The following is a 25,144-nucleotide window of genomic DNA, read 5'->3' on the forward strand; positions in this document are numbered from 1 at the left end:
AATGGATGAGCTGTAATTATTTAAAATTTTCACATTTTATAATAATATATATTTTTGTTAAAAAAAGTTGACAATCTAAAAGACTTTGGATTAAGATGTGTATAATATGCACCCTCTTTTGAGGTACATATATAAAGAGCATTGCTCCCAAAAAAGAAAAAAAAAATCTGCAAAATGATTTTTGAAAAAAGAAAATATTAATAAAATAAGTGGGTGCTATTTAGGCCGTGAAAAGAAAGTCTACAGGGGAAGGTGAGCCGTAGCATTCTTCACAAATTATTATTATTATTATTATTTTTGAAAAATAGATAGCAAGCTATCTGCTTTATTTATTAGAAAAATAAGCTAGACTTACATAATGAAGGCAGTCGGGCCCTCCGAAGAAAGAAAAAGAAGAATAAAAAACAGATGGTTAGAAATAGGACGAGAAAACGGAAAAAAAAAAAGAAGAAAGAAAGAGAGGAACAAAACAAAAAAACTTTATTATTATTAGTATTATTTTTTTAGAGAGATAGATATATATATATTATATATGTTATTCAATTCGTTTATTTTATTTAAAAATAAATTTAATTAAAAATATAAATTAATTAAAATTTGAATTTAGGATCTGAATCTTTTGGGCTTCTGCGTCAGCGACAGTCGGTCATTGGTCAATAATTATTCGTAAACGAAAATTGGCGCTGCTCCCGTACTTGTTTGGAGGCGGCAGCTAGCTAGGTGGCTGTCTGTTCTGAGCTTGCTGGCGCGAGAATGGTGGCGGTAGAATCGATCGTATTAGCAGCACTGGGATGGGTGGCATCTCCGCTGATGACGAAGCTGCTCAACGAAGGCTTCGCGAGCGTAGGCGTCGACGCGGAGAGAAAGCTGGAAGAGATGGAGAAATACATCGTCCCGGTGATGAAAGCGGTGACCGAGGAAGCCGAAGGCAGCCCGCACCGGAGTGAGGTGGAGGGCTGGCTGCTGAGGATGAAGGACGCATACGAGGACGCGGAGGACGCGCTGGACCTCCTCCGCTACCACCGCCTCAGACGCGAGGCGGAGGCAGCAAGCAGTAGCACTAGGAGGCGAATTTATCAGCTACGCTCTTCTTTTCAAGAATCAAGACGCATGAGATGGGTTGTGCCCGTCTTCGAAGGCGGTCGGGATATGCTGTCACCTCAAAAGATCAAGCTGAAGCACAGGCTGAACAAGCTTGAGAAGATCGCCAACCAAGTCGAGAAACTCCGCGCGCAGTTAGGCGCCCAGCCTGATCGGACTGTGGCGCCTGACAGCAGGCGGACCATCTCGTTGCCCCCGCAAAAAGTGTTCGGCCGCGACGAAGATCGCAAAGAAATCATTCGGCTTTTGAAAATAGAACCTGCAGCAGGCATTCCTATAATTGCAATAGTCGGTCGCCCGGGGGTTGGGAAGACTACTCTTGCACAGTACGTCTGCGAGCAGCTGAGGAGCGAATTAGCAGGCGACGGCAGACATTTCGATCTCATCGTGTGGGTCCACGCATCTCGCAATCTCGACACATCTGAAATTATGAAAAAAATCATACAACAAGCTTCTACTGCGAGCGAGCCTCAAGATCCCGTCAATCCTGATGATGTGCCCGGAATGATCCACGCCTATCTTCGCAATCTCGACACTATGGTCGTGGGCGACCTTGACTGGCCCGAAGAGCTACGACTGAAGATGAGCACAAAGCTGAACTCGAAGATGTTCCTGCTCGTGATCGATGATGTTTGGTGCGACGGGGAAGACCACAAAAATAATTGGGATGCACTATTCAGATGTTTAAGCAGATGTTGTTGTTTGCTGGGGAGCAAGATTTTAGTTACGTCTCAAACGGACGATGCGCCGAGAAAGATTGGTGCTGCCGGGGAAAACATTTACCGTTTGGAGGAGTTAAGGGAGGATGGCTTCTTGGATCTTTTCATTCACTACGCATTGCCGAGCAGGGGAATGGATTCTTCCGTTCGAGAAGATTTAGAAGAGAAATGCAGGACGATCGCTAAGAAGTTGAACAAGGACGCCACGGCGGCCGAGATTGTTGGCGAGACGATCGGTATGAAGGCGGCCGAGCTCCTTCGTTCGCGGGATTATTTGCGTAAATACTTGCGAACGATTGCAGAGAAGGACTGGTCCGACAGCCAAACCAGAGCGCTGATGTGGAGCTATCAGCATATGCCAGCACATCTTCAGCTTTGTTTCTCGTACTGCAGCCTGTATCCTAAAGGCTACAAGTTCAAAGCTCTAGAGCTGGTTCAGCTCTGGATGGCGCAAGGTTTTATCAAGCCGGATGATCAGAATGAGAGGATGGAGGATGTCGGCAACGATTACCTTGAAAAGCTGGTGTCCCGGTTCTACATTCATCAGTCTCATGACGGCTACTACACGTTGCACGAGTTACTCTACAGTCTAGCAACAAAGGTTTCCAGCGGCGTCTGTCTTCGAATGGAAGGTAAGAAAGAAAAGATCCCCTCAACTATTCGCCATCTGCGCATACCGGCTGACAAACTGAACGAGAATAAGGAGGAAATCTGCAAACTGAAGAAACTGCGCACCCTAATCGTCGCGAAAGGAGAAAGCGCCCCCTCAGAAGAAGAAAACATTGCGACCGGCGTCTTCAACAGCTTACAAAAATTGCGCGTGCTGGTTTTGGAGTTGAACCTAGAAAATTTGGCAGAATTTATTGGTGAAATGAAGCACCTTCGCGTCCTACAAGTTTCAGGTACTAGCGAGTTCGTGCTGCTGGAGTCGGTGAGCACTCTTTTTCAGCTAGAAGTGTTGGAAGTAGAAAACGCTAGCTCGCCTCCTAAATTCCTCAACAACTTGGTCAGCTTGAGGTATCTTCGGCCTCCTGGCATAGCCGATATCGGCAAGTTAACTTCCTTGCAAGGCCTTGAATATTTTCAGGTGAGAAAGGAAAGAGGATGTGAGCTGGAGCAACTACAGAACCTGAACGAACTCCGGGGATGCTTGCGCATTGATAATCTTGAGAATGTTGAGAGCAAGGAAAGTGCCATCGCAGCCAACTTGAAAGAAAAGAAGCATCTCGATACGCTCCAGTTGGTATGGCGCGACGGTGCGGACAGTGTAAATTCTACTATGGATGCTGAAATTCTCGAGGGTCTCCAATTGCCTCCCAATCTAACCAGCCTTCATCTAGATGGATATCGAGGAGGACGGCTGTGGCCATCATGGCCCGAGAATCAAACATCCAATGTTGAAGTACTGGCGCTGAGGAGGTGTGGAATGCTCGAAGAGCTCCCGCCAATGGACCAGCTTTACCCTTCTTGCAGATCGCTTGAGCTCTCGCATCTTTCTAGGCTTAAAGCATTACACACCCTTCCTCCGAGGCTTCGAAAAATCGCAATATTTCGTGCGCCATTTCTCACCTTCGTAACAAAGGAAGACCTGCAAATGAGGCCGGCCGACAAGAGATCCATAATAAAGGACACGAGGAAAAGGATGCCGAAATGGTTCCCACACCAACATCAAGAGTCTTTAGTCCGCAATGAAAGAGAAATGAGGAATTTCATAGCCGCAACGAATGGCTCCGACAGTAATGAAGCTAGCTCTCGAAAGCATGATGAGAGGGTGCCTGCCGCCGACGCAGATATTACCGCTGTCCGGGAGAGATGGTTGGAGATGCACGAGCGAAAGATGGAATTGATTTACAGCAGACGAAATGAGGCCAAATTGCTTCTGCCCTCTACCCTCACTATGCTCTGGCTTGAGGGATGCAATATTACTAACCACGCATTGTCGGCATGCCTACAAACTCTAACCTCACTCACCCGCCTGTCGCTCGTAGATATCAGAACGATAACCCGTCTACCGTCTGTGGATGCCGTTGCCAAGTTAAAAGCACTCCAAACTTTACGTCTGAGAGATTGCTGGGCTCTCACTTCCCTGGGTGGTATAAGATCCCTCCCCCGTCTCGAAGATCTCATTCTAATCGGATGCCCCTGCTTGGCCGGTGAAACTGCTTCGCTGCCGTCCTCGTTGCGGTCTATCCATTCCGAGTCTTGTGCAAATGTAGATGCCATCCTCACAAATGCAGATTTGCCACGCCTATCTCGTCTTATGATTACTCGATGTCGTATGCGAGCAGCGTTGTTAAAGTTTGGCAACCTCCGATCTCTTCGCTCCTTGATTATTGAGCATTGTCCTGGGCTCTCATCGCTGGCGGATGTGCAGAAACTACGCTCTCTAAAATTTCTCATTCTGCATAATTGCTCAAATCTACAGGAAGTGATGAATTTGCCCGGGTCACTCAAAAGTTTAGGAATACGCGGATGTCCGATTTTAGAGGCACAATCCGTAGACGTCGACCCCCGTTCGCGCGTGCGTATGCTTGGCGGCATCCCTGTAGAAGACAACTTCGAAACATGCTCTGTAATGTAGAAAAAGAGGTACGTATCGCCTTACTGCTCTTACAAATTGGCGAACTTTAAATTCCTGATCTTTTATTCTTTTTTCCGCCCCAATAGTGCAAGGGTTAATCAGTCTCTTGATGAATCAGCGAAGATCTTGAAGTACTTCAAACTTTCCTACACCTTGCCCGTGTGTTTTGAGATTAGATTTAAAATGATGAACCGACCTAGTTTTAGATTGAAATACTTTATAATCACTCGTCTATCTACCGAAGATAATAATATTAATCTCTGTATTAAGTGGATTCATTTTGCTTCTGTACTCATCATGCACTTCTATGTAAGCTACTCTTTCAAAATTCTCTCTTTCAGGCCATCAAATGTAGAATCAGTATTTAAGTGCTTGCATATAATTTGGTTCTAGGATTGGGGTTTATATTGCCGGCGTTATGATACAATCCTACAGTCCTATTCTCTAATAATAGTTGTCCTTTTCGTATCTTAATGCTAAATCAACACAACATGGTTCAGATGCATTACTTACCTTACTTTAATTGCTGCAGATTCAAAAGTGTAGCCAAATAGTATTTCATATCAGTTTTCTTGCAGTAATTTTCTATGAATTCCGAAATTCGAAGGATAAGATTCATGATCTTGCAATTCAAATTGTATCCTTCTAATCTATTTGAAGGTTATGTATCGCTTTATTTTTCATTGTGCTCACTTTTTAGTGTTCTAATTCTGTACGTGCTTCACCATCTTTTTGCAGACAACTGATGGGCATTAGCTTCTGAAGATTGGAAAAAAAAGAGGAGTTTTGTTAATAGGTATGTATATTACTATCCCGTGGATTGTTAGGGGAAAAAAAAAAAGGTTTGTTAATGGGTTTGTATATTACTATTGTGTGGATTGTTAATTGGTGTTGTCAAAGAATAGGTTTGACCATCCCAAGAAAAAAAAACCAAAAACAAAAACAAGAGTGAAAAAACCAAAAAAAAAGGTGTGCATGGTGTGCATTGATTGTTGTCATACAATGTAGTATGTTTTTACTTTTTTTTGTTTGAGTGTATTATGTGTTGTAAACCTAGAATTATTGTCGTGTTAGTATGCGAGTGTTTTAATTTTGTTGTAGACTTGGTTCAGTTTTTCGAACAAAAAAAAAGGATGTGAATGGTGTGCATTGTGGTCATAAAATGTGTTATGTCTTCATCTTTTTCTGTCTTAATGTGTTATGTGTTTTAAAGACTCTGTAAACCTGAACTTTGTGTCATGTTTGTATGTGAATTTGGGTGTTTTAATTTTGTTCTCGTAGTGCCTCTCGTCAATTGTGGTGAATGTATAGAGAATACTATACCCTACTTATGTTGATACTGCCTATCTTTTACATTTTGATAGTATTGCAACAAAGGAAACCTTGATCAAGGGAGATGTTGCACCAAATGTCTAGTGTGAACAAACAGATTAACATATTCTGTGTATTTTTACCGGATACTTCTAAAGATCTTCATAAACAAAAAAATAACTGATATATGTGCATTCTAACATTGTATCGTGCAAATTATACGGTACTATATTAACTAGTATTTGACCCGTACGTTGCACGGCTAATGTAATAATATAAAGTAATAAAAATTATCATGTGGTAATGTTAGATGTGACTCGAAATTGATATTCGACTCAAGTTCGAGTTTTCGACTTGCCAATAGTTTCGCGGTACGACCAAATTGGAAAAGAAAATTATGGAGGAAAAATAAATAACTGTGGTGGGTAGCGGAGGGCTCGGGCCTGTCGGCCCGAACCCATTGTGAGTTTTCTTTTCGTTTTGGACTTAGAGGCGTGAGATCGTGGTTGGTTGTAATCATCAGAACATTGTATTTCCTTTTCGTTTCGATAGTGCTGTTCTCTCCTCCCTCGCCCGTGGTTTTTTCCTGCAAACGGTTTTCACCGTAAACTGTGTGTTCTTTCATTTCTGCTTGTGGTTTGATTATTTTTTGTATTCGTCATTTTGTTTTCGTTTGTGCGTTTGTAATAAAAAAAAAAGCATCCTAACTAATATTATATTTTTTTAACAAATAAACAAATATATCGTCAATCTTAATCATAGTACATACTGAAATACAAAAGTTGGAAAAATAAAATTATGGACCAAAGTAATACTAAGGTAAAGAACAAAATTCAACTATGTATGTTTAATCAACTGAAATTCACATTTGCAATGTTGCAAGTTTCAATTCAAGAATATTCATACGTAAATACTAAAAATTAATTATCTTCAAGTCAATGTAAGCAACGAAATATCACAATTGACAACAAAGAAAAACTTAGTAGTGATAGCAGGGACTCATGTTGCATGAAAATGTATGTTCAATTTGAAAATAACAGTCGTATTTTATATTTTGATCAGAAAGAACCAATTCTAGGCTATTCACCACATCTGGACGATAAAATTCAGGCATAATATATAGACAAATCACTCTGACTTTGATCTTTTATTTGTCTCCAAGAGGGGTGATGTCCTTTATAGAATCAAACTCAGGTGCCATATCCTGAGAATAATAAGACATTCAAGGCAAAAAGTTAGTACTTACTTCGTATTTAAGTAATAAAATGAAAACAATATGTTCTATTTTAAAACATCAATATCTAAGAATGAAGAAAAACTGGTTAATAGATACTTAACTGAAATATGCTAAATAATATTAAAACACGGGACCTTTAGTGTGTGTGTGTATATATATATATATATATATACATGCACACTAATTTGTTAGAAAAGAAAAAAATCTTAACAGACGTTAGATACATAATTTAATTTTTTTTAAAGAACTACAAACATAATAAATAACAAAAAGGTAATTAGCCCTATATTAGATTATGAAAATTGTTAAATACGCTAAACATAAAGGTTGCCATAATTCAATTATATGAAACAACTTAGAATTCTCCAAACTTGTTTACAAACCTTAAAAAGGCTCATAATAATCATCTTGTATGAGAATAAAATATTACTCTGCGGACAAATTGCACATACAACAGCTGGATTTATTTTGATAATTTACCTTACGTAGCACCAATTCTATTTTTAACCACCTATTTGCTATATATGAGTTTGATATCTGAATATTGAAAATGTTTGAAAAATGGTAAACTTTAGTATACAATAAATTGAATAGAATAAAATGACATTAATGATAATGTTTGAAAAATGGGCAAAATATAGTATTTCCTAATAAAATTCTGTGACGTCCACATATCATTTCATTTCATTTATAGTAATAATTTGTTCTACTTGAAAAATGAATAAAATTTGGAACTATAAAACAACAAATATAATTATTGCAACAAATCAGTTTTCAAGCCTCTATTTATATAGCAAATTAAAAATCTAATATAGAAATGTAAAGAGTTTGATATTATATTGAAAATGATGAGATTTTTAAATATTAATAATTACCTTACGTACCACCAATTCTATTTTTAACCATCTATTTGCTATATATGAGTTTAACCAATTCTATTTTTAACCATCTATTTGGTATATATGAGTTTGACATCTGAATATAGAAAATGTTTGAAAAATGGTAACCTTTAATATATAATAAATTGAATAGAATAAAATGATATGAATGGTAACGTTTAAAAAATGGGCAAAACATAGTATTTCCTAATAAAATTCTGTGGCCACCACATGTTATTTTATTTTATTTATAGTAAATAGTTCTACTTGAAAATGAATAAAATTTAGAACCATAAAACAACAAAATAATTATTACAACAAATCAATTTCCAAGTCTTTATTTATGATAGCAAATTAAAAATCTGATAGTATAAGAATGCAAAGAGTTTGATATTATATTGAAAATAATGAAATTTTTAAATATTGATAATTTACCTTACGTACCCCCAATTTTATTTTTAACTATCTATTTGCTATATATATGAGTTTATCATGCGTCAAGCATACAAGAAAACACGTGTCAGTTTTACACCAAGAATTCTACTTTAGTATATAGTATATAATATATAATATATAATAATAAATAGATGCACCAGCATACTGTGTGTCATATGCAAATTGACTTGTACAGTACAAACTAACAAATAATGAGGTATCTGAAGTATTACTCTATACTATTGAAGGCCCAACGTACTCTACAAAAATTTAACAGCAATAAAAATTTAATTAGCTTTTATATTTTTTAAAAAATTTTATTGGTTGCCATTAAATTGATAATTAAAATTGGTATATGTGACATGTCAGAATTTTGCTGAAGCTGATTAACTTAAGTAAGTTTATAGCTCATCATATATATACTAGTGAAGAGACTCGCGCTTTGCAGCGGATAAAAACCCTAATAGTAATTAATAATAATAAAATATTAAATATTCTCTTGTGCCTCTCATTTGGTATATCTACCGAAAATATCTCACTGTAAGCTGCAGATATGAACCCGATGATGCCTTCTCCGGCGATGGTGATAGTGACGGCGACGACGATCTCTCCGATAGCGGCGGAAGAAGGAATTGGGCACACATTAGTGAGAGAGAGAGGGAGTGAGGGAAGGAGGCGATGGTGTATAGCTAAAGATGAGAAATAAAGAATTGATGAACAAATCGAAGATAAAGGATTGAAAGTTCAGTGGAAGGAGGAAAATGGGCCATGATGAATAATTGGAGATAGAGGTTACGATCGTAGATAGTAATAGGACCATTTAAATATATTAATTGAAAGTTTGGTAGTGGAACCATTTACATTAATTGAAAATATAGTGGAGGGAAGGTAGTGGGACCATTTAAATGTACTAATTGAAAGTTTGATTAATGAGACCGTTAAAATGTATATTGAAAATTTAGTGAACATGATGAATAATTGGATATAGAGAGATTAGGATCGTAGATAGTAGTAGGACCATTTAAATATACTAATTGAAAGTTTGGTAGTGAAACAATTTATATTAATTGAAAATATAGTGGAGGGAAGGTAATGAGACCATTTAAATGCACTAATTGAAAGTTTGTTTAATGGGACCATTAAAATGCATATTGAAAATTTAGTGATGGAATGAAGCAGGTAGCTTGCTACCTAGTTCTCAAAAAAAAAAAAAATGTAGTGATGGAAAGAAGAAGAGTTACATTAGTGAGGGTGAAGAAAAACTTGCCACGTGGCAACAAATATTGAGGATTCATATAGTTTAATAGATGTGTATTAATTCATCAGAAAATTATTCAGCTATTAAAATAATTAAGGAGATTACTAAAAGTAATAGTAGGATGAGATGGAGTATAGCTCTTAAAAACCGGCCCTGCCCAAGTATTTAGACTCTATGTACCAATATATTTCTCATTTACAAAATATTGGTTGTAACACTGACTGTCCCTAGCGTAAATGATAAAAGGCTTGGTGGTTGGTATCCGAGATTTCAAGTTTGAATTATTTTTGTATAAAATAAACGAAGCGGATAGCTTGCTACCTATCTCTCAAAAAAAATATATATATATTAATTGTAAAATTTATTTTATATTTTAGTAATTTGTTTCAGCATTTCGCTCGTGGAAAAGAGCAAAACTCATAGGTGAAAAATATTACTTACTGGTTTAAGTCTTAGAAGATGACAACCTTATATCAAATTAAAAATAAATTTAAAGTTTATCTCAAACTCCAATGATTAACATATGTTCAACTGTTCTTGTGATTTTTATCTTTTGCTAATTTTAATTTATTCTCCACTGGAAAGTGATTATTTGGTAGGCTTAGTACAAAAGGAGATGCACAAAACTCTATATAACAAAAAAGAAATTTAAATTTCTATTGATAGATAAATTCAATGAACCTATTTACTATTCATAGCTTGAAGATGATCAGATTCAACGAACCTCATATATTATGTTGTAGGTGAATGATGCATTCCAACCATTTCAGGAGCAAAAGTTATAATCAAAATTACTCAGGATAAAAATTATGTGAGACTGATTTGAGACCAGGATATTATCTGTATACGCGATACAAATTGGAATTTTCAAATCATTGAAATAACACAAATTGAGGACTCAAATCTTTGAAAATTTCAAATGGTACGACTACATGCAAATTAACTGAGGTCAATGTAAATTATAAATTTAAAAATAATTACAAATTTTTATTATTTAAAAATAAATAAATGGGCCACCATTCCAGATGAACCATACAGTGCGCAAATTATTCTAGAAGGCCACTGGTTTTGTGTAATTTGATTTATCAATGAACTGTAGAAATATATTACTATTTTTTATTTTCTTAAATATAAATTTTATAAAATTTGATACATCAATGAAAATATGTCATGATTAATTACCTTGTAATGCATTCTGATTGGGTGATGCATAAAAATTTGCTTAAATTAGATTGCAAATAGAAAAGAAAATAAATTTGACAACTAATATTATACTTATTAAATTTGATAAAATTGTTCGGATTAATTACCTTGTAATTTTATCAAATTACAAGGTGAATTACCTTGCAATCTATTCGGATTAATTACCTTGCAATCGATTTTATCAAATTTGATAAAAGAAAATTTTACCTTGCAATTTTATTTACCTTTCAAAATAAATTAGATTAATTAATAATTTGACAACTAATATAATACTTATTAAATTTGATAAAATTAAATAACTAAACCAAGTGTAGAGATTCAAAAAAAAAAGGCTAAATTACATAAACCTCATTGTAAATACCCGCTTTTTACTTTTTCTTTTTAATTTTCAAAAATCTATATTTTGCTTTCTTAAAATTTCAAAAACATTTTTAAAGAGTACGGCGTTAATGGAGAGGGCAAAATGATTGAATTACCCTTTTTTTTCAATAAAAAAATATTTTTAAAAATTTTTCTCTCATCTTGAACGATATTTTCGATATAAATTAAAAAAGGACGGAATAGTAATGTTAACCTACCGAGGGGAGGGGGGCTAAATACAACAACTTTAAATATTTAGAAGGTAAAATGTAGGTTTTTGAAAGTTAAGAAAGGAAAGTGAAAAGAACGGATATTTATAATGAGGTTTTTTTGTTAATTTAGTCTAAAAAATAAAGAAAAAATTTAAGGGCCTGGAATAAAAATGTAGTTAGTAGGCTAATTTCGAAAAGCTAATAGTTGAGGGGGTCCCCTTGCATTTTTAGCCCGGCAAGACCGCAAGAGCTTAGTTTTCGCCGCGCGCGCATCGAACCGTCCCCAAGTTTAGGTCCGTCGCTCCGGCTCTTTCTTAATTCTTTTGCTCCAGCAGGAATCTCCTCTCAGCCTGCCTGCCGGCAACTCCATCCGTTCTGCGGTCGGCGCAGGCGAGAATGCCGGCGGCAGAATTGATCGGCTTGGCAGCACTGGGATGGGTGGCATCTCCCGCCGTGGCGAAGCTGCTCAGCGAAGGCTTCACCAGCCTGGGCATGATGATGATCAACACGGAGAAAAGGCTGGCCAAGCTGGAGTCCACCATATTCCCGGTGTTCGAGGTCGTGCTCGACGCCGCGGAGCGGAGCCCGCACCGATCCAAGGTCATGAAGTGGCTGCGCAGACTCAAATCCGCTTACCACGACGCCGAGGACGCGCTGGACCTCCTCGACTACCAACGCCTCAAGCGCAAGGCCGCCGCCGCAAGCAGCCGTCGAAGGCGAAGAAGCATTATTACTATTGCTCGGGTGCGCTCGCTCTTCCGTCCTTTATTGAGAGGCAGTCGGAATGTGCTATCATCTCGAAAGATTAAGCTGATGCGCAGGCTGAGCAAGCTGGAAGCGATCGCCGGCGAAGCCGAGAAGCTCCGCGATCTGCTAGGCGTGCAGCCTGTTCAGACGGCAGCGCGCGACGGCCGGCAGACCATCTCGCTGCCTCCGCGCGGGGTGTTCGGTCGCGACAGCGATTGCGAAGCGATCATCCGGCTTTTGGAAACGAAGCACCGGCAGGAGGGCGTGCCTATAATCCCCATCGTCGGTCGCCCGGGGGTCGGAAAGACTACCCTCGCGCAGTACGTCTGCGAGCGGCTGACGAGCGAATTCGGTAACAAGCATTTCGATCTTGTCGTTTGGGTCTACGCATCTCGGAATTTCAAAGCGTCCGAAATTATGAAAAACATCATACAACAAGCCTCTGCCGCAAGTGAGCCTCAGAGTCCGGTTAATCCGAACGATCTGCCCGCGGTGATCCGCGCCCATCTTCGTAACCTCGACATGATGGCCGTGGACAACATCGACAGCGATGAAGTGCTGCAGCGAAAAATGGACGAAAAGTTGAACTCGAAGAAGTTCCTGCTTGTGATAGACGATGTTTGGTGCGACGGAGAAGACCACGCGCATAATTGGGACACTCTGCTCAGATGTTTGAGCAAATGTTCGCCCGGGAGCAAGATTTTAGTTACATCTCAAACAAACGATGCGCCGAGAAAGATGGGCGCCGCTGCGGAGAACATTTATGTTCTCGGAGAGTTAGAGGAGGACGACTTTTTGGATCTTTTCATTCACCATGCGTTGAACGGCGAGGGGATCGATCCTTGCGTGCGAGAAGATTTGGAAAAGATAGGCAAGACGATCGCCAGGAGGTTGGATAGAGATCCTACGGCCGCGAAGATAGTCGGCCTCTGCCTACAAGACAAGCTGCAGGTGAGATATTGGACAGAAACTGCAGAGAAGGACTGGTCCGACGACAAAACCAAAGCATTGATGTGGAGTTATCAGCATTTGCCCGCACATCTGCAGCGCTGCTTCGCGTACTTAAACCTGTATCCTAAAGGCTACAAGTTCAAAGATTTAGAAGTCTTTCAGTTCTGGATGGCGCAGGGTTTCATCAAGCCGGCGGAGCAGGATGCGAGGATGGAGGATGTGGGCAGCCGATACCTGAAAGAGCTGGTCTCCAGATTCTACGTTCAGTCTCACGGCAGCTACTATACGTTGCACGAGTTACTCTATGATCTAGCCGAAAAGGTTACTTGCGACGATTGTCTTAAAATAGAAGGTAATCATCAAAAGAAGATCCCCGCAACTATACGCCATCTGTGCGTACCGGCTAGCAAACTGAAAATCAATCAGGAGGAGATTTGCAAACTAAAGAAACTGCGCACCCTGATCGTCACAAGCGGAGAAGAAAGCATCGCCTCAAAAGGAAAGGTTGCGACCGGCATCTTCAAGAGCTTGAAAAGATTGCGTGTGCTGGTTTTGGAGTTGAATCTAGAAAATTTGGCAGAATTTATTAGTGAACTGAAGCACCTTCGCATCCTGCAAGTTCCAGATATTAGCAAGTTTGTGTTGCCAAAGTCGGCGTGCGCTCTTTACCAGTTGCAGGTGTTAAGGATAAAAAGCGCGAGGTCGATTCCTAAATGCCTTGATAACTTCGTCAGCTTGAGGTATCTAGAGCCTCCCGACGTTCCCGATATCGGCAAGTTAACTTCCTTGCAAGGCCTAGAAATATTTCAGGTGAGAAAGGAAAAAGGATACGAACTGGCGCAGTTGCAGAACTTGAATGAACTTCGAGGACGCTTGCGCATTGATAGTCTTGAGAATGTTGAGAGCAAGGAGAGCGCCATTGCAGCCAATTTGAAAGAAAAGAAGTATCTTGATATGCTCCAGTTGGTATGGCGCGACGGTGAGGATAATGTAAACTCTAATTTGGATGTCGAAATCCTTGAAGGTCTCCAGTTGCCCCCCAATCTTACCAGCCTGATTTTAGATGGGTATCGGGGACGGTCGTGTCCGTCTTGGCCCGAACATCAAACATCCGATATTCAAGAACTCACGCTGGAGCGGTGTAGAATGCTCGAAGAGCTCCCGCCGATGGAACAGCTTTACCCTTCTTGCAGATCACTTGAGCTTTGCAATCTTTCTAAACTTAAAGCATTACACACCCTTCCCCCGAGCCTTAGAAAACTCACAATACTTATTACTCCAGTCCTCACCTTTGTAACAAAGGAAGACCTGCAGATGAGCCAAGAGCTGAAGGCATCCATAAAGCAGGTCATGAGAAACAGGATGCAGAAATGGTTCCCACGCCAAAATCAGGAGGACTTAGTCCCCAAGGGAAGAGAAATGAGGGATTTCTTAGTCACAATGAATGGCTCCGACAATGACGCTAGCTCTCCAGGACATACTAGTATACCTGCCGACATAGATAGATGGTTGCGATTACATGAGCAAAAAATGGAATTAATTTACAGCAGACGAAATGAGGCCAAACTGCTTCTGCCCTCTACCCTCACCGAGCTCTGGCTTGAGGAATGCAGTATTACTAACCGCGCATTGTCGGCGTGCCTACAAAACCTCACCTCTCTTACCACGCTGTCGTTAGGGGATATCAGAACGATAACCCGCCTACCATCTGCGGACGTACTTGGCAAGTTAACATCACTCCAGGCTATAATTCTACGGGGGTGCTGGGCCGTCACTTCGCTGGGTGGTATCAGATCCCTTCCCCATCTCAAAGAACTCTACCTATCCGGATGCCCCTGCTTGGATAGTAAAGATGCTTTCCTGCCGCCCTCGTTGGAGTCTACTGACTTTCTTTGTTGTGCAAATGTAGATGACATCTTAGCAAATGCAGATTTGCCACGTCTATCTCGTCTTACGATTACTCAGTGTCATATGCGAACGGCATCGTTACAGTTCGGCAACCTCCCATCTCTTCACTCCTTGCGTGTTGGGCATTGTCCTGGCCTCTCATTCTCAGTGGATGTGCAGAAACTGCACTCTCTAGAGTTTCTCATTCTGCAGAACTGCACAAATCTACAGGCAGTGATGAATTTACCCAAGTCACTCCGAAGTTTAGTAATACGCGGGTGTCCGATTTTAGAGAAGCAATCTGTAAAGAGCGATTCAGGCGTACATATGCTTGGCGGCGTCCCTGTAGAGCAGTAGAAGACAGCTTCCCTACATGTTTCTGGGATGTAGAACAGACTTGCGTATCGTATCGCCTTCCGGTTCTTACGAATTTGCTTGTCCATTTAAGACAAAGCTTCCAATCCCTGATCTTCTTATTCTTTTTTTCCTACTTAAAGTGCAAATTTTAGTCACAGCCTCTTGACGAATCAGCAAAGATCATGAAGCTCTTCAAACTTTTCTACATTTTGCCTGTGTTTTTGATATTAGGTTTAAAATGTTGAACTGTTTTTGTAAGCTACTCATTTAATTTTCTTCTTTGTTGGTTTCCAGTCATTGCGTGTATAATTTGGTTCTATGACTGGAGCTTTAGATTGTTGGTGTTATGATGCAATACCTACTGTTCTATTCTATAATCGCTGTCCTTTTCGAATCTTTATGCTAAATCAACATAATTCAGCTGAGTTATTTCCCTTGCTTGTTTATTTAACTCCTGGAGATTCAAAACTGCAGCAGAGAGTATTTCATATCAGCTTTCTAGTCAAAACAGTCACAAAATTCAGAAAGATAAGATTCATGATCTTGCAATTTAAATTTTTATATTTAATCTTTTTGAATACACCACTTTCTTTATTTGTCAGTGTGTTCACTTCTCAATGTTCTAATTTTGTTTCTGTTTCACCATCTTTCTGCAGATGATGGATAAAATTAACTCAAAACCTAATCCGGCTGATTTCTCTTGTGAGGAACTACTAGCACAGAGATTCCTGGATATGGTGAGATTTTTATTTTCAGCCGTTGATTTTAATCTCTTTTGATCGCTAGGTAAATGATATCGAAAAACCGTAAAATTTATTTTTTGATACTTCAAATATGCTAGATCAAGTCTAACGGAGCCGATCGTTGATTCGAAACCTCCATCATCGAAAACGGCTTAGGAGCACGGAGGCCTCCGTGCTCCTAATAGCACACAAGACCTACTCTCTCTCTCTCTCTCTCTCTCTATATATATATATATATAATTGAGCTGCCACGCTGTACATAGTGGAAGAATAGTATTTACTATAGACTTTTTAATCCTTTGATACATAAGATATACTATTTGGTGGTGGTATTCATATGGATCCAGGGCTAAAATGTCTATAGTAAGTACTACTCATCTACTATATTGCTGTTAAATTTTTGTAGAGTAGGCCTTTCATCGTATAGAGTAATGCTTCAGATACCTCATCATTTGTTAGTTTGTACTGTACAAATTAATTTAGCACACAATGTGTTGGTACATATGCCTATAACTGTTCAATTTGCATGTCACAACGCTAAAATGCATATACATTATTTTTTTTTTTTAATAAAGATCTTTAAAAGCAGTACCTGTAGCAATACTCAAAATATATAAATCGCGGCATCTCCCTTGATCGAGGTTTCCTTCATTGCACAGTATAATACTATAAAAATGTAAAAAATTAACAGTAACAACATAAATATAGTATAGTTGTACTACAAGGACAAAATGAAAACACCCAAATTCACATACAAACATGACATAAATTTAATTTCAGGTTTACAGGGTCTTTAGTTTACACTGTAGAAAACATAATAATACATTAAGACAAAAAAGATGAAAACATAATACATTTTAATGACCACAATGCACACCAAGCACATCCCTTTTTCACAACACCAATTAACAATCCACACAATAGCAATATATATAAAATAGCATACCCATTAACAATTTTTTTTTTGTTTTCATTTTGTTTTTTTTTTGCTTTTTTTCTTTTGGATTGCCACACCAACTCTTTGACAACAATTAACAATCCACACAACAGCAATATACATACCCATTAATAAACTTTTTTTTCCCCAATCTTCAGAAGCTTAAAAAAAAGCCCATCATCAATTAGCTGTAGAAAGATGGTGAAACAGATATAGAATTAGAATACTAAAAAGTGAGTGCAATGAGAAATAAAGTGATACGTAACGTTCAAATACATTAGAATGATACAATTTGAATTGCAAGATCATGAATCTTATCCTTTGAATTTTGGAATTCATAGAAAATTACTGCAAGAAAACTGATATAAAATACTTTTTGATCACACTTTTGAATCTGCATGAATTGAAGTAAGGGAAGTAATGCATCTGAACCATGTTGATTTAGCATTAAGATTCGAAAAGAACAACGATTAGAGAATAGGACTGTAGGATTGTGTCATAACACCAACACTATAAACCCCAATACTAGAACCAAATTATATTGCAAGCACTTAAATACTGACTCTACATTTGATGGCCTGAAAGAGAAAATTTTGAAAGAGTAGCTTATATAGAAGTGCATGATGAGTACAGAAGCAAATGCATCCACTTACTACAGAGATTAATATTATTATCTTCAAGTCGAGTGATTATAAAGTATTTCAATTTAAAACTAGGTCAGATCATTGTTTTAAATCTAATCTCAAAGCACACAGACAAGGTGTAGAAAAGTTTGAAGTGCTTCAAGATCTTCGCTGATTCATCAAGAGACAATGATTAACTTCTGCACTTCAGAGAATAAGATCAGGAATTCAAAGTTTGCCAATTTGTAAGAACAGGAAGGTACCTCTTTTCCACATTACAGAGCATGTTTCGAAATTCGAAGTTGTCTTCTACAGGGCTGGCACCAAGCATACGCGCGCACGAACGCGGTCGAATTTTAAGTATTGCACCTTTATAATCGGACATCCCCATATTTCTAAACTTTTGAGTGACATGGGAAAATTCATCACTGGTTGCAGATTTGGGCAGTTCATCAGAACGAGAAATTCTAGGGAGTGCAGTTCCAGTATATCCTGCAACAATGAGAGCCCAGGACAATGCTCAATACTCAAGGAGCTAAGAGATGGGAGGTTGCCCAGCTGTAACGATGCCGTTCGCATATGACATTGAGTAATTGTAAGACGAGATAGACATGGCAAATCCGCATTTGCTAGTATTACATCTACATCTGCACAAGACTCAAAAAGGATAGACTGCAACGAGGACGGCGGCAAAGCAGTTTCACCGTCCAAGCAGGGGCATCCAATTAGAAGGAGATTTTTGAGATGGCGGAGGGATCTTATACCCCCCAGCGAAGTGATGGCCCAGCACCCTCGTAGAGTCACATCTTGGAGTGATGTTAAGTTGCTGAGGACATCCGCAGATGGCAGACAGGTTACTGCTCTGATCTCTGCCAGCGAGAGGTAGGTAAGGGAGGTAAGAGTTTGTAGGCATGCCGACAACGCGTGGTCTGTAATACTGCATCCCTCAAGCGAGAGCTTGGTAAGGGTAGAGGGCAGCAGCAGTTTGGCCTCATTTTGTCTGCTGTAAATCAATTCCATCGTCCCCTCATGCGCCTCCAACCATCTCTCCCAGACAGCGGTTATATCCACGTTGGCGGCAGGTGCGCTCTTATTATGCTCTGCAGAGCTAGCTTCATTACTTGAGTCATTCGTTGCGGCTTTGGAATTCATCATTGCTTTTTCATTGTTGACTAAGGGCCGTTGATATAGGAAGATAGACCATGTCTCCATCCTTTTAGTCATGATCATTAGTCCTTTTTCATTGTTGACTGAGGACTCCCGATCTTGCTGCAGAAACCATTTCGGCATCCTTTTGCTCATGACCTGCTTCATGGATGTCTTCTCTTCTTGGCTCATCTGCAGGTCTTCATTTGTTACGAGGGTGAGAAACGGCGTACGAAATATTGCATTCCTCAAGCCGACCAAGTCGGTAAGGTGTGCAGGAAGTGAGCTAGCGTTTTCTACTCCCAACACCTGTAGCTGATACAGAGTGGACACCGACTTCGGCAGCACGAACTTGCCAGTACTTGAAACTTGCAGGATGCGAAGGTGCTTCATTTCGCTTATAAACTTTGATGTCAGTTTTTCCAGATTTAACCCCAAAGCCTGTAGCACGCGCAACTTTTTTAAGCTCTTGAAGATGCTGGTCGCAACATTTTTGTCTGAGACGACGCTTTGTCCTTTCGTGACGATTAGGGTGCGAAGTTTCTTCAGTTTGCAAATTTCCTCCTTCTTCTCATTCAGTTTGTCAGCCGGTATGCACAGATGGCGAATAGTCGACGGGATCTCGCTTTGACAATTACCTTCTATTCTAACACAGTCACTGCGAGAAACTTTTTCTGCTAGATCATACAGCAATTCATGCAACGTGTAGCAGCAGACAAGCTTACCTGTCCCAGAGGAGTGGCAGAATCTTTTATGACGCTGAATGTAGAATCTGGACACCAAATCTTTTAGGTCGCCTGCATCCTCCATCCTCTCATTCCGATCATCCAGCTTGATAAAACCTTGCGCCATCCAGAGCCGAACCAGTTCTAAAGCTTTGAACTTGTATCCTCTAGGATACAGGCGACAGTATGAGAAGCAACGCTTGAGATGTGCCGGCAAATGCCGGAAGCTCCACATCAGTGCTTTGGTTTTGCCGCCGGACCAGTCCTCGTCTGTAATCGTTTCCAAATATTCATGCAAATATTCATGCAAATTATCATGCAAATTATCTTGGAGACTGGCCAGCTTCTTAGCGATCGTCTTGCCGACCATCTTGGCCGCCGTAGGGTCCTTGTTCAACTTCGCAGCCATTGTCCTGCATTTCTCTTTTAAATCTTCTCTTAGGTGAGAATCGCATTGCCACAATGCGTGGTGAATGAAAAGATCTGAGAAGTCATTGTCTGCTAAATCTTCCAAATGGCAAACGTATTCCACAGAAGCACCATTAGGAGCAACAGTAATATTTCTCGGACGATGATCGTCCGTTTGAGACGTGATTTCCGTTTGAGACGTGATTTTTGTTTGAGACGTAACTAAAATCTTGCTCCCTGGCAGACAACAACATGTGCTTAAACATCTCAATAGCACATCCCAATTCTCCTCGCGGTCTTCTCCATCCCGATTCTCCTTGCGGTCTTCTCCATCCCGATTCTCCTTGCGGTCTTCTCCGTCGAACCAAACATCATCTATCACGAGCAGGAACTTCTTCGCGTTCAGCTTTTCGTTCATTTTCTGTCGTAGCGCTTCAGGCGAGCTAAGGTTACCGACATCTGCGGGAGAAGCTAGTTGTACGATGTCTCTCATAATTTCGGATGCGTTGAAATTGCGAGATGCGTGGACCCACATGATGGGATGAAAATGTTGTCTGTCACCTAATTCGCTCTTCAGCTGCTTGCGGACGTACTGTGCGAGAGTGGTCTTCCCGACCCCCGGGCGGCCGTCTATGGCAATTATAGGCACGCCCGATGACGATCCAGGCTCGCGAATTGCTGCAGGTTCCATTTTCAAACGCCGAATGATTTCATCACGTTCCTTGTCACGGCCGAACACCGTCAGCGGAGGCTCTGAGATGGCCTGCATGCTGTCAGGCGCTGCTGCTGCCGTCTGGTCGGGCTGGGCGCCTAACAAGGTGCGGAGTTTCTCGGCTTCGCCGGCGATCTTTTCAAGCTTGTTCAGCCTTCGCTTCAGCTTGAACTTTTTTGGCGACAGCGTATCCCGAACAATTTTTGGTACCGGATTACTTCGCCTCTTGCCACTCCTTGCTTCCGCCACCTGCCGTCCGAGGCGGCCGTAGTGGAGGAGGTCCAGCGCGTCCTCCGCGCCGTCGTAAGCGTCTTTCAGCCTCTGCAGCCAGCCCTCCACCTCGCTCCGGTGCGGGCTGCCCTCCGCTTTCTCGATCACCGATTTCAGCACCGGGAGGACGGTGTCCCTCATCTTCTCCAGCTTCTTCTCCGCGTTGATGCCTAAGCTGAGGTAGCCTTCGTTGAGCAGCTTCGCCACGAGGGGAGACGCCACCCATCCCAGCACTGCTAATATGGCCGCCTCTACTCCCGCCATTCTCGTGCCTGCAAGCTCAGAACAGACAGCTGGCTAGCTGCCAGCTGAGAATTAACGACACCAAAGAATAATTTTATTATTAATCGACCCCTGCACTCTGGTGTTCCTTCAATCTAAGGCATAAAAATTACAGCTTATTAATCACGTATGTGTGTTTCTTTTTACATGAGTATATTATAAAGCAATGCTATTTAATGATGCCCTATAATATTATAAGCTCTCTATGATCTAATAAATATACTCTTTTAATTATTATTTTTCAGCTTCCTGGTGTATATTATTCACGTCTTCATCCAAAGTCTTTTGTCTCGTCAACTTTTATTAAATAAAAAATTAAAATTTCATCCAAAGTCTTTTGTCTTTTGTCTTGTCAACTTTTAAAATTTTAATCGATGGTCTTTAGAGCAAGTGGCAAACGGCTTGGTGATTGGTATCCGAGGTTCGAATTCTAGTTGATTCACATTTCTAGCTAAGTTTATTTCTAAATGAAATAAACGAAGCGGGTAGCGTGCTACCTATCTCTCAAAAAAAAAAAAAATGGTTGTAACATTTGATCGTGCCGACTTTGAGAAAGTTCAAATAAAAAATTATAACGAATTAAAATTTGAGAATCAAATGTCACCTGACTCGTAGTTTGAGGACCAAACATGTAAATTACCTAATGGTAATAATAATTGACTCAACTAGGCCCTCGTTCTTATCTGTGATTATATATAGTTTATACTATCTTATTGACTTGAGTCCCTGCTGGGTTTTTTTCTTTGTGAGAAAAAAATAGTATATTATTTGTTTTATTTATTTTATTTAAAAATAAATTTAGCTAAAAATATAAAATAATTAAGCTTCAAATCTGAGATCTCGGATATCAACTATCAAGTTTTGTGCCATTGTGTTAGAGACGATTGATTGCCAAGGATTATTATTAAGCAATGCTATCTAATGCGCTCTATAATGTAGGCTTTCTTATGGTTTAAAGATATACTCTTATTATTATTATTATTATTATTATTATTATTATTATTTTTGAGAGAAAGGTAGCATGTTATCCGATTCGTTTATTTCATTTAGAAATAAACTTAGCTGGAAATATGAATCAATTAGGATTCGAACTTGGATCTCGAGAATCAACTAGAATTTCGATTTTGTATTCTGATTTGCTGGAAATGTGAACCTAATATAATTATTATTATTGTTAATAATAATAATTATACTCTTATTATTACTATTTTTAGCAATGCTATTTATAGACCTCAAAAAATGGTACTGTATAGTATACGCACCTTTGTCCGAGGCCTTTTGTCCTGTCAACTTTTTAAAAAATATATTAAAATTTTAAATTTTTTTGTAAATATATTAGAATGATCGGACATAAATTATACAATTTTATTTGGAGTGTATATTTAGCTTTTTGTATACCAAAAAAGAGGAATGTATATGTCAATTACGGCATTTATAGGCAAGGCCAAGAAGGGAAGCATTAGTACACTCTAGTAATAAGTTATAAGAATAGCAATGAGCAAATAAAAATATAGGTCCCCGTTGTAAATAGAAATGTTATAATTATAACACAGATATTGTTGGATGTGCCTTAAAATTTAATTATCGAGTTCGATTTTGTATTCTGATTCGCCGAAATATTTACAGTGCTTACAACGATCCGATCCGTGAACAATAATAATTTGTTGAACTCAAACCACGGGCCAAAATATTTTAAGCCTAATTATTATTATTAACATGCTAGGTCTCGTATATTCCAATTAGAATTATTTTTCCATCAGCGTTATATACCCTCTTTTAATTTTAAGATCCCAACGTTTTTCTCATGTCTAAACCCGATAAAAATTTATCAGGTGATGTAAAATTCTAGAGATAACTCCTATGGGTTTAAGCGATGTGTCACGGACTTAGCGTTTTCGTTCGCAAATCCCGTGCGGCTCCCGCATCACTGCTCGAAGATGGGCAAGTCTTTGTCCCTATTGCAAGCCCGAACCTTCACGTCCTACGACTAAGTATGCAAAGAGAAGAAACGAGAGAGAGAGGTAGAGGTTCACTAAAAAAACTAAGTACTCCAGGACTTAGCGTTTTCGTTTGCAAAGCCCGTGCGGCGCCCGCCTTCATGCTTGAAGATGGGCAAGCCTTTGTCCTTGTTGCAAGCTCGGACCTTCACGTCCTACGACTAAGTATGCAAAAGAAAGAAACGAGAGAAAGAGGCGGAGGTTCACTAAAAAAACTATATATTCCACTACTTAGAAAAAAAGATTACAGTATACAAACACACTTTTTTTTGTGTGTCTTGGCCTTAGCCAAACGCTACTATTTATATGCCTAAGGATACATTGAACCTAGCCACATAACTCACCGACTAGCCTACTCATAATGAGCCCTCATAATAATCAAAAGCCCAAGAGTCACACCATAACTTATGACAGTTTTATAACCCTTGAGTTTCCCACAGCGGGTTGGGTTTGGGTCTCCTTGACAACTCGATTCAACCCGTTTTCGCTAACAGAGTTAGGCCAGGGATCGGGCTGCATAGAAATTTTTCCAAATCCTTGACACCCTCCTCCACCTAATGTGCAGGCGTCCTCGTCGCACGCTGCTTTTGGAACTCGTCGATGAGCGCTTGGTACTGTCAAAATGTATCCGCTTTCTCCCAACTAGTCTCGCCGTAGGGGAGATTCTTCCACTTTACCAAGTATTCAGGATTCGGCGGAACTCCACATCGCCGAATGAGTCGAGTGTCCAGGATAAACTCCGCCTGTTTGTCGAATGAAGTCACTATGGTCGCAGATGCTCACTGCGACACACTGCGGCTTAGATCCTCCTCGTCTTCGTGGTACAGCTTCAACCTGCTGACATGAAAGACAGGGTGGATCTTGAAGTTCGCGGGCAGCTACAGCTTGTAGGCCCCTTTGCCCACACGCTTGACAACGGTAAATGGGCCTTCATACTTGCGCAGCAGTCCCTTGTGCACCTTCCGCAAGGCTTTGAACTGTTGCGGCTGAAGCTTGACCATCACGCGGTCGCCCTCGGCAAACTCCCGAGGCTGCCCCTTTTCGTCAGCCCACTTATTTATCCGTCGCGCTGCTTTCTCCAAGTTTGCCCTTGCAATCTCGCCTTTTTCCTGCCAGTTAGTGGTAAACTGAAAAGCAACTGGACTGCGGAACTGCTCTCCCACAGCAGCCGTATGAGGAGCAAGTAGTTGCCGCCCGATCACCAACTCGAAGGGGCTGCAGCCTGTAGACTCGCTGCGCCGCAAGTTATAGAAAAACTAGACGACATCAAGGTGATGCACCCAATCCTTCTAGTTGGTACTCACATAGTGCCGCAAGTACTCCTCCAACAGAGCGTTCACCCGCTCCGTTTGTCTGTCCGCCTGCGGATGAAAACTGGTGGAGAAGAGCAACTCCGACCCCAAGATTTTGAACACCTCGGTCCAAAACTTGCCAGTGAACCTGGGGTCGCAGTCGCTCACCATGCTCACGAGAATCCCCCAAAGCTTGACGATGTGGCTGACGAAGAAGCGTGCTGCTTTTTCAGCTATGCAATCGGTCAATGCAGCAATTAAGATCCTGTACTTGAAAAAACGATCAACTACCACCAGAATGGACCCAAGCTCCCCCACCTTTGGCAAAACGGTGATGAAGTCCATCGAGAGGCTCTGTTACGGATGGCTAGGCACAGGTAAAGGCTCGAGGAGTCCGCCAGGTCGCTGGTGCTCAACTTTGTCTTGTTGACACACCAAGCAAGTTCGCACATAGGCCTCAATGTCTTCGTGCATCCGTGGCCAAAAGTAGGCGGCCTTGAGCAACGCCAAGGTCCGCTTCTGACCTGGGTGGCCCGCCCACTTGGAGTCGTGGCACTCCTTGATGAGCTCGCGGCGAAGGTTGCCCCACTTGGGCAAGTACACCCGTCGCCCCTTGGTGAGGAGCAGCCCGTCGTTCAGCCAAAACCTTCGCATTTTGCCCTCCTTGACAAGCTGCACCAAATTCTGAGCGATAGGGTCGTCGTTGGTTCTTGAACGAAGTCGATCGCGGAGCGTCCCGTGAAGCTGCCACACGGCTGCAAGTTCAGCCTTG

The 25,144-nt window shown here is 40.5% G+C and overlaps 3 protein-coding genes and 1 long non-coding RNA gene across 4 annotated transcripts; 2 read left to right on the top strand and 2 right to left on the bottom strand.

The window, feature by feature from the left end:
* LOC109716253 (putative disease resistance RPP13-like protein 1) lies at positions 691-5,537 on the top strand. The gene is made up of 2 exons (XM_020241582.1): positions 691-4,409; positions 5,140-5,537. Exon 1 carries the CDS (start codon positions 754-756, stop codon positions 4,399-4,401), a length of 3,648 nt encoding a protein of 1,215 aa, XP_020097171.1. The 5' UTR covers positions 691-753; the 3' UTR covers positions 4,402-4,409; positions 5,140-5,537.
* LOC109716105 (putative disease resistance RPP13-like protein 1) lies at positions 11,550-15,666 on the top strand. The gene has a single exon (XM_020241420.1). It carries the CDS (start codon positions 11,692-11,694, stop codon positions 15,235-15,237), a length of 3,546 nt encoding a protein of 1,181 aa, XP_020097009.1. The 5' UTR covers positions 11,550-11,691; the 3' UTR covers positions 15,238-15,666.
* On the bottom strand, positions 16,725-18,381 carry LOC109716106. Its single transcript, XR_002217833.1, has 2 exons — positions 17,804-18,381; positions 16,725-17,105 (listed from the first exon to the last, which is right to left on the bottom strand). It is a non-coding gene; the product is annotated as an uncharacterized LOC109716106 (long non-coding RNA).
* Positions 18,395-21,065, bottom strand: LOC109716254 (putative disease resistance RPP13-like protein 1). The gene is made up of 2 exons (XM_020241583.1): positions 18,456-21,065; positions 18,395-18,409 (listed from the first exon to the last, which is right to left on the bottom strand). The coding sequence occupies exons 1-2, from the start codon at positions 21,063-21,065 to the stop codon at positions 18,395-18,397; spliced, it is 2,625 nt and encodes an 874-aa protein (XP_020097172.1).

This window comes from Ananas comosus, linkage group 10 (assembly GCF_001540865.1).
Source record: "Ananas comosus cultivar F153 linkage group 10, ASM154086v1, whole genome shotgun sequence".
In the NCBI taxonomy this organism is placed as follows: Eukaryota; Viridiplantae; Streptophyta; class Magnoliopsida; order Poales; family Bromeliaceae; genus Ananas; species Ananas comosus.